Below are 10,510 nucleotides of genomic sequence, written 5' to 3' on the forward strand. Positions count from 1 at the left end.
CAAAGTGAAAAGATGTATGTAAGACATTTTTTCGTCTTGCCGAAAAAGACAACATAAAACGGATATGCAACGAAGATGTGTACGTAGTTATGTATACTAGAGACCGTGATGGAGACATTTCCTATTTTAATTTTTAAAACTTTATTTTCATCTTTATTTCAAATGTTTCATTGTGTATAAAACATTTGTGCTATGCTTGCAGTGGACGATGGAGATTCTGGACTTCTTCATTCTCCAAAATATTATAACTAAATTAAAAACACTTATACACATTACCGAAATCCACATATAATTTATTTTGAATATAATTTTTTTCTATCTTACATAGAAATACGTTGCTGAAATTTTATAATTTACACATTTTTATAATTTGTAGATTACTAAAATTAATTAATAATTGTAAATTAATAAAATTAAAAACTAAATTAAAAAGATCATCGAATTAATTGATGATATAACGCAGTAATTGATTGATTGATGTCTCGTATTTTTAGAGGCATTCTAGGCATTTTTGAATCGAATATTTAAGCATTTGCAGGTGAAAAATCGAAATCAATTTATTAACGTACGCAATCTTCATTTATAGAAAATTTGATGTTTTAGATTGATCTTTTCGGAATATTTCATATCTTATATCATAGATAACAGTTTATTTGATCAATCTCTTAATCATATTTTCGATTATGTATGAAATTCAGCGTTATTTGAACGATCTTCGACCATCAATTGCGAATGTATTTTAAATGATTTTTTTTTTTCTTAATGCAATAGATCCGGGAAACAGCGATCTAATTTATAAATCATTTCGTAATGTCCATTATCAAGAGACACGGTAGTGTCTCGCGCCAAGTCACTCAAAGCAAAGACCGCGCGTAACAAGAGCGAGGCACCCCGGGTATCTATACGCGAGTCGGATAGTTGAGAGTACCTTAGATTACCAGATCTGAAATGTATATCTATCATGAAAGTAAGAAATGCACATACTATCCGATTCAATAATAGTTTCTCAATGAAAAGTTTATCAAAATTTATCCGAATTTATCATTCGGTATTTGCATCAAAATGAATATGTACATTTATGAAATTGAAATTGAAACTATTGAAATTGAAACTATTACAACTATCCGACATTTTATGATAAAAGATGTAAAAATAAAGGCTCTCTCATTGAATTGAATTCATTGAAAACATTGCATGGAATTTTTAATGGTAATTTATCATATCTAATCATGAAATTATATTTTGTGTTCTCTGTCATCTTTTTCTGACTAGTGATATATGTATATCTATCATGAAAGTAAGAAATGCACATACTATCCGATTCAATAATAGTTTCTCAATGAAAAGTTTATCAAAATTTAAAATATACTATAAAACTCATTTCTGATTTCGTTATAATTCTCTACGACTATGACTTACAATTCATCGTAAAGGTTTACTATACCCATTGTATCGGATTTAATACAGAGAAATTGTAGTTGAACTAAATGTTTAAAGAAATTTAATTTTTTTAATAGCATCAAAAGAAGAAGTAGAAGAGAAAGCGAAAGAGTAGAATTTTCACCTCTTACTTTATGTGATACTGCAACAGAGTTTGAGACAGATTTAGAAATTGAACGATCACACGTAAGTTTTCTTCTTCTATAGTATTTTTATAATAATGTATTATATGTAATATTTGTTTACTGTAATTCCATATTTGTGAGGTTACCATATTAGCATCTATACTCATCTGAACTGTCTTTTCTCATAGAAAAATCATGATTTTTTTCTAACCAGATAATATGTATTATAAAATATATATATATATATTTTTACTGTAAATTTTTCCAAAAACTTTATTCATTTTTCAAATATTTTTTTAAATGTTATTCAATACTGTTATTATATTGTTATGCTGTTATTGATCCATTTGATTATATAAATTAACTAATATAGCATTATATTTTGTATCAAGTGATCATACGAATATAACACGATGGTCACACGATTTATCCCTAAGTTGTTAATTTTGAAAAATTAAACTGATAAAAAAATATGATATAAGTGATATAGATAAGAAAAACATTGCTGTAATAAGAATTAGTGACAAATGATAAATACATGTAAATAATATATGTAAATACATTAATTTTGCTTTAGAGCTTTAAAAGTGATGCAAACCTGAAACAAAGAGTAGAAGAGAAAATTTTAAAAATAAAAAGGAATCAAAATGGAAATGAAGAAACCGATAACATATCAGATAAAAATGGAGAATATAGAAAAGATAAAAAAAGAAGTGCTCATAACTCACAAAAAAATGAAAAAAGGAATATTACTGAAAAAACTGATAAAAAAAAGTGAGTAATAATCAAGAATACAAATATGAATTATACACGCACACGCATGCGCGCGCACACATACATAAAGGGCTAACTCTAAAACACCACATTGGTATATTACATTCACGCTTATTTTATTGAAATTTTTGATGAAGGAGATTTCTATTCGGGCTTTTACCAAAATAAATGTCTTTTTTTAAATGTCAATCGTAATGATAATAACAGACGCGTTCTTGACATTCTGGCATTTAAATTTAAAAAAAAGTTTAAAAATATCTATTTTCTGAAGAGTTATTAATAGTTGAAAGTAGCTGGATGCAGTAAACCCAGTGTGATGAAATCGGAACTTGCAAGAAGTGTGGTGTTCTAGGCGGGTTAGTTTGCATCGTGTACACAATTCTTTAATTCATTGATGTAATGCGTTTATTCAAGCTCAAGGAACATATCTTGAGCATTTATTTTGAAACTGAACTTAAAATTAATAATATATCGTGTTCTTATATTTTATATATATTTTTTTTAATTTTTGAAATATTACTCATATCAAGCATGCGATGTTTTACCACACAGTAAAATTTAAAAATTCCTGTAACTGCAGAAACATTGAAAATACGATCTATGTTCATATGACATTTTTTAATTAGAATGACCTAAACAATTTGTGAAAATTTTTTACACTCGTTCTGAATCACCCTGTATACAGAATTTATCAATTTTAGTTATAAGTATATTTATTAGTGATTATAATTAGAATTATCGAAATAAAGTTATTTAGAAAAATAAATATAAAAATATTAGGTTATCAATCTTCAACTTGTCTCTTTTCTTTCTTTAAGAATCCAGTGTTGGCTAATAAAGTTAGTAAGAGCAAAGAAGATATTATTATAAAAAAAATGCACCTTTATTTGCTAAAACTGAAATAAAAGGACATCGAAACAACAATGATTGTTTGACTGATTCAAAAGGAATTACTTATTCTACGAGAGAAAACAATGAATCCATAGTAAGTGAAGCTTATTTATTACTTATTCCAGTAAGCAAGAAAATAATTAATATAATATTATTACAATAATATAATATTTTGCAATAGTATAATATTTTTAAATGTGCAGTTTTAATATTATATATAACATTATATATAATATTATATATAACATTAAAATGAGAGTAGTATGACATTGTAAATAATAATGGACTAACGTTTTCCTTATATGTATTTTTCTTATGGTTTATTATAATATTTTCCAATACTAGTAAACAATATTATAACCTTAACAAAATTGATTAAAATTTTAAAAATTGATAATTCAAAGAAAGGTATGTAGCAATGCGGTTTTTATACACAATGATCGTGTTTTCTACATTTTGTAAAGTATTTTTTATATTAAAAATAAAAATAAATTAGAATTGTTTAAATGATAAGAAAAAGTGAGGATATTGAATGTAATGCATTGAAAATGAAAAGAAAAGTAGTTCATAAATTTTAAGACTGATTTTTTCTATCAATACTGATAGAATCATTTATTTGTAAATTCTAATTCTACTTAGTAGTAATCCTTAAAAGTTTACTCGTAAAATTACATTAGGCTACATTTGACTGTTGTCGAGCAGTATCATGTAGAAATGTATTCTTTCCCATTATAATGGATATTTTCTTGCTGCGTGACAACACTCCTTTCCATACAGCGATTATAAAACAGTTTTTAAATCAAAAAGACATCTGCATTCTTTACTACCTATCCAAGAGTGCAGATGCCTTTCTGCATTAAAAATTGCCTTACAATAGTCTAAAACTGTTTTACAAGTAAACTTGTAAGTAATCATAGTTTCCTTACAAGTTTACTAATAATAGATGGTTCTATCTGTATTGACGAAATAAATCAGTCTTAAAGTTTATGGATTGCATCGTATATGACACAAAATATAGAATGTTAATTTGCTTAGTAGAATATAAAATTTATACATAATCTCAATTTTCGTAAAAATAACAATAAAAATAAAATAATTATTTGAATTCTAGGATTTTTTAGATCAAAGGCAAGAAAAATTTTATGGAAGTGATAAAGAAAAAAAGGTATTCTTATTTCATTGTAATAAAAAATAATTAGATAAATAAATTTAATAAATAGGAATAGGAATGATACAAAAGAAATCATAACATTGGCAGTGTTTATAAATATCAAGTAGTATAGTAATGCTTTTCGAAAGTAAAGATAATGTATAGTGAAATCCGTTGAATCGAATCAAGAACAAAAGTGTATTCAACAAATATTTAGTCATTTTTCTCGAAAATAAAGCCTCGTATGAAAAAATTTTATTCTATCTTTTCGATTCAGTTTTCGAAGTAAAATCGTTATCTGTCCGCTTGTATATGTATTATCAATTACATAACACCCTGTGTGTGTATGTGTTATATGTATATGTATATGTATGTATGTTAAATTATAGGTAGCAAAACTTCTAAAAGAAAATGAAGATTTGCGTTCTCAAAATAAGAAATTCAAGACGCAAATAAAAGATAAAGAAACAATAGTTAACGATTTGATGGCGTTAAATATGGATCTCCAAAAACAAGTGATTTCAGAATATACAGAAATATCTAAGATAAACAAAGAAATTCAGACAAAAGTTCTGAGTAATTTTGATGAATTGTTACGTGAGTGTTTTTTTCCTTTTGTTCATTTTTACGAATAATTTTAATTTTTTAAATAATTATTTTTGTTATAGACGTTGTATCAGAATATTTTTAAAAAAATCCGACTGTTCCACAAGAACAAATTGGCTTGCCTCCAGTTGGATATGAAAATAAAGCACGAAATGAGGTAATAATTAAGAATCCCAGATTATTTGTTAATTTAAATTATGCTACAAATGTTATATTGCTAGGTACATCTTGGTTTTGATGTCTACATACCCAAATCTTCATATGATAGTGTTCTTGTGATAAATCGATACCACAATTTATAAAAAACCTGGCTGTTGCTGTTTTTGGAATAAAAATGCTCAAAGAAAGTACTGTAACATGTACTGTGTCAAACAGAAAGAAAAAAATCAAAAAATGTAGATCCTAGACCTCCATTAGATCCAACAAAATTAAAAGCCATCAGAGGTAATATTTTATTTTAAACATCAAATATTTTTTTCCATCAATATTCTTTGTTCCTTCATATATTTTTTTTCTCATTCTAGCTACAGTCAAACATTATTTGATAGCTCAATACGATCAAGATGAAATTTCAATCGATTTTGAATTACAACAACTTGGATCGCATATTGCACATAAAATATGTGAACTTAATAGGAATCCAAAATCTACGGGCTTAAGAATTAAAACTACGTCACTATGCACTACAGAAATACTCAATGAAAATAACATTTTTGCAGAAGTACAATCTGATACAAATATTTCTGATAATAGTGAAACTTTACATGATGTTTCACACGAAAGTAACGCTGAAAAAGAAAATGAAGAGAAAAATAATGAAGAAAAAGGAGATGAAGAAAATGATGAAAAGGAGAGTAATGACACTAATCACGATACTGATGAATCTGATACTAACTAGTGATAGCAAGTAAAAAACGTCAATTTATAATCATAATTTTAAAAATCGAATTCTGTTTATAGTTTCTTTATATCTCAACGGCTTATTTTCTAGACGCCCCATATATAAAAAAGAGATTAAAATTTTTTATTTTATAGATTTTATTAATTTTTTAAAATATGGAATTATTCTTTTCTTATGGCAATTATTCCAAAGATTTGTGATACTAGAAATTAGAGTTGAAAATTCGAGATTTGTTTGATTATCCATGATTTTGTTTATTTGATAACTGAAGTTTGGATTCGCGGATTATTTGCGGATAATCCGAAACTTAATATCTGAATAGTATGTCCGAATCTATTTGATATAACTTTAACTTTTTTATGTCTTTAATTTTAACCAATTATTATATTTTGAAATTAGTATTCTTTTTAATTTCTTGTAATGGACAGTTTGAATATAAATTTATGAATTTAGATAACTATTAGAGATAACAAGTAGAAGTAACAAACATTTATTTTTTATTTAGATTGAATTACATATATTAAAATATATGAATTATAAGAGTATAGTATTATATGCAAAGGAACATATAATATTATACTCTTATAATTCATACATTTTAATATATGTAATTTAATCTAAATAAAAAATAAATGTTTGTTACTTCTACTTGTTATCTCTAATAGTTATCTAAATTTATAAATTTATATAGTATATTAAATCTATATATGAAATAAGGAAAATTATATAGAGAAAATTTGTGTTGCTTTTGTATAAAAATTTATTCAGGTATAAAAATTTTAAATTAAAAGATGTACATGAGTATAGAAATGTATATGTCTTATATTTTGAATAAAAAAAATATTTATTTTATATCGTTCTTTGAACTTTTTTAATTAAAAAACAAGTAAAAATTTTATATACATACATATATACTATAGAATAGTATAAAAAATTGAAAAATAGAATATTATAGGATTCAATTCATGTTGTATTGGATTGTATTGAAACATATAGATTAAATGCCAGAAATTTTAATATTGTTTCACATATATAAATATTAATCTTATAGGGCAGCAAAGAAAGTTGAAGAATAGAATATTATAAGATTCAATTCATGTTATATATTGGATTGTATTGAAACAGATAAACTGAATATAACAAATTTTAATATTGTTTCATATATATAAATATTCATTAAACTTATAGAATAGCAGAGGGAGTTGATGAATAGGATGTGATAGGATTCAATTCAGATAGAGTTTGTATGAATTGGATTGTGTCACATTGGAATATATAAATGATTGTGCTTCATAAATTCTCATTGAATAACATGTGTAAATGCTGATTATTTGGATAGGATAACATGAAAATTTGAACAATGTTATAGAATATAATATAATGTTTGTATGTAATAGTATTGGAATCATTAAACTGCTATTAATAAATTTTCATATAGATTCACATTCACGAATATTTATTTTTTTAAATTGAAACGAATATTTATTTATAAAAGATTAATATTGGTTACTATAGGAAAAACATAATAAGATTTATCAGAGATATATGTATAGAATAATATAGCTTTGCATAGATCATGCATAATAAATTTTCTTATTGGTTACTCGTGAATTAAATATTTTATTAGTAAAAGGAAAGTCTAGTGATTTAACTATAACGCTACCACATCGTAATGTTACTGCTCGCATCGCATCCATACTTGCTTTTGACAGGTATAGGTTAAGTGTGTAAAATTTCAGAATGTAGTGTTCGTACGCTTTCATTTATAAAAAAGTGAATATTTTTGGATAGTTGGATCAGATATATCTCATTTATATTAGAAAATTAGAAAAAAATAAAACATCACAAAAGTAATTTATGCTACGTGTAAAAACAGAACAAAACATCGCAATACATATGTTTATAAGAAATGTGTGTATTCTATAATGTTTATTATAAGATATGTATGTATATTCTATAGATTCAACTATCCAAAAATATCAGGAAGATTTTGCATACTTTTTTATAAATGGAAGAGTGCTACGCTATATAATGTTGCACTCTAGAAAATTTAACGTTAAATACTTGTCAAAAACCAGTATGAATAACTGCGAACAGTATTATAGGCATACGCATATAAGAATCTAGTATATTTGAGTGCATTTATTAAAGAAATGTCATCATATAGTTATTCGTCATGCATCATATGTAACTACAGATAAGTATAAATGATATTGGTAAAACACAATCTGTAAGGTTAATGCATGTCCTATGAATAATTTATAAATATACATTTATTTTTCAGTGGAAGTAGAAGAATTTTTCAATTCCTTATTTCGATGCTAATGCATCGCTTAAAATAGATGAAGCATGTTTCAGTATCGTTAATATATAATGTTGCACTCTGGAGAATTTATCTGTCCAATGGATAACTGCGATCAGTAATACAGAAGGATAACTGCAAGTAGTAATATAATATAGACAACACATGCAAGAATCCAATATTATGTTATACATGTGTTGGAGGAAACTGTTTTGCGACATAATCATACATACAAAGTTCTCCATAACGTATGAAATCCATGAAAATTATTCAACAGGGACTACTGCAGAGTGAGTTTATATATATATATTATTTTATTTTAACTTGAAAATCTCTATTTGTAATAGCTATTTCAACTATAACAATTATATGTGCGTTCAGATTTAAAATATCAAGAATTATTTGTTTCTTTTCTTTTAAATAATTAAATATTCTTTATCAACATTTAACTTGAACATCTCTATTCACAATAGCTATTTCAACTATTTGTAATATATATATTTATAATAATTAATACTTGTTATTACAGGATAAAATAATCTACAAAAAGTGACAGCAAAAAGAAGAAAGATTCACTAAAACGAAATAAAGGCTATAAAAAGTCAAAAACAAGGAAAGACAAAGAGATTTACATAAAAAAGTTGGTGGTAGAAAAGGAAGATAAATGGAGGTATTTGTAATGTCTAATGATACAATACTAAACTAATATATAAAGTCAAAATTATGAATTTAATTACTTAAAGGAGATCTTATACACATTGTATATTTATAACGAATAAAAAAGCACATTTTATTTAAAAATATTCTATATGTTTATGATAAGGTAGATACACACACAATTCCTTTTGATGGTAACCATAGCTGTAGAAATAAACAATATAGTTAAAAAATTATAAAATGAATAAAAAAAAAGTAATATGATAAAAAATTTATGATTCAAATAATAATCTCGTTTAGAATTTAATTTTTGCATGCATATTGAGAGCAAATACTTACATACAAACTGTTGTGAATTTAGAAATTCGCTCTTGTTTCGATGACTGCAATGACGAACTTGAAATCCAATATTTTCAAGTATTTCTTTTAGCTCTTCGTGAGGTCGGGTAGAATAATGAAATGATCCAACATATTTCTGTTTTTTCTGTACAAATTAAATTTAATTAAAAATTTATAGATGAAATATATCAAAGTGACATTTGTAATGCAAATAATAAATGTGCGATACATACATATAAGATATAGAATTTAAATGAAACAATAAAGGTTCTTACGAAAGAAATTGATCTCTTATGGTAGCCATGTACACGTATACATTCGACGGATTTTTGAAATTAATAAAAACGAAGTTCTTTCTTATACCGCATCTTTAATATAATAATATATTTACCCCCATATAGGCAGAATACCGCGTATCTTCCGCTATAGCTTCCAATGATTCAAATACAGTTGCTTGATGCGCTAAGCTTAATATAAGCATAGTTTTACCAGGTCGAAGCATACGGTACATATTTCGAAACGTCTGGCTATTAAATAACAATGCCAAATATTAATTATAATTTTGGAAATATACATCTATTAGGGTATTCTTTCAAAATATATTATGTAAAAGTACATTGTTAAAGACATATATAAAAGTTATTTCTACGAAAAAAAATTAATCTACGTTTATTTAATAATTTTTCTTACTGAACGTCACTGCACCACTGCAAAGTATAAAAAGAAAAAATGTGATCAAATTCTGAGATGTATTTCTCGGGCAATTTTTTAGTTTGAATATCCAGCACTTCAAACTTGAGTCGTTCTTTATCACCGTATGTTTTGTTGGCGTATTCAACTACTTTTTCCATAATATCTGTACCTTTACAATATATAATTATTGCATTAACTAATGATAATTTACATCACACAGTGTATGTGCGCGTGTCTGCGCGAGCTATTATATTCTTATATTTTATTATTTTTACTTACCAATCATTGTTACATTTGGATCAAGGAACGGAAGAAGAATATCCTTTGTTATATTCCCGGGTCCACAACCGACATCCATACATTTTCCAGATATATGTTTTAGATCTTTGTCGAACTCATTGAGTAGCAGTGATATACTGTCTTTGTTATCAAATAATACGTACGTTGGTTCCACCATTGTTTCACGATGGCACTCAAATAACGAGGATATTTAGTTAGCAGAGGATATTAACCGTTTCCCTTATAATATCGGGTGAATATGATGCGCAATGTCTTTACGACTGTCTCAGGTCACGTCTATCTACGCTCTACGCTGGAGTCTGCTTGTGCCCTCATATCTATAGTATACCTAG

The 10,510-nt window shown here is 25.9% G+C and overlaps 1 protein-coding gene and 2 long non-coding RNA genes across 4 annotated transcripts; 2 read left to right on the plus strand and 1 right to left on the minus strand.

Annotated features, from left to right (window-relative positions):
• Positions 1 to 1,400: 1,400 nt before the first annotated feature.
• On the plus strand, positions 1,401 to 6,415 carry LOC115233253. Of its 2 annotated transcripts, XR_003883756.1 has the most exons (8): positions 1,401 to 1,626; positions 2,143 to 2,339; positions 3,158 to 3,324; positions 4,342 to 4,395; positions 4,770 to 4,977; positions 5,049 to 5,143; positions 5,208 to 5,430; positions 5,511 to 6,415. It is a non-coding gene; the product is annotated as an uncharacterized LOC115233253 (long non-coding RNA). The 2 variants fall into 2 exon arrangements; XR_003883757.1 differs by lacking the exons at positions 1,401 to 1,626; positions 2,143 to 2,339 and adding an exon at positions 2,408 to 2,695 and having other exon boundaries at positions 5,511 to 6,414.
• Positions 6,416 to 7,493: 1,078 nt separating this feature from the next.
• Positions 7,494 to 8,989, plus strand: LOC115233252. The gene is made up of 2 exons (XR_003883755.1): positions 7,494 to 8,479; positions 8,719 to 8,989. It is a non-coding gene; the product is annotated as an uncharacterized LOC115233252 (long non-coding RNA).
• Positions 8,990 to 8,994: 5 nt separating this feature from the next.
• Positions 8,995 to 10,493, minus strand: LOC115233248 (juvenile hormone acid O-methyltransferase-like). The gene is made up of 4 exons (XM_029803557.1): positions 10,158 to 10,493; positions 9,876 to 10,047; positions 9,577 to 9,712; positions 8,995 to 9,330 (listed from the first exon to the last, which is right to left on the minus strand). The coding sequence occupies exons 1-4, from the start codon at positions 10,333 to 10,335 to the stop codon at positions 8,995 to 8,997; spliced, it is 822 nt and encodes a 273-aa protein (XP_029659417.1). The 5' UTR covers positions 10,336 to 10,493.
• Between the last annotated feature and the right edge of the window lie 17 nt (positions 10,494 to 10,510).

The sequence above is a fragment of the Formica exsecta genome, unplaced genomic scaffold (assembly GCF_003651465.1).
Source record: "Formica exsecta isolate Colony F162 unplaced genomic scaffold, ASM365146v1 scaffold167, whole genome shotgun sequence".
Lineage (NCBI taxonomy): Eukaryota > Metazoa > Arthropoda > Insecta > Hymenoptera > Formicidae > Formica > Formica exsecta.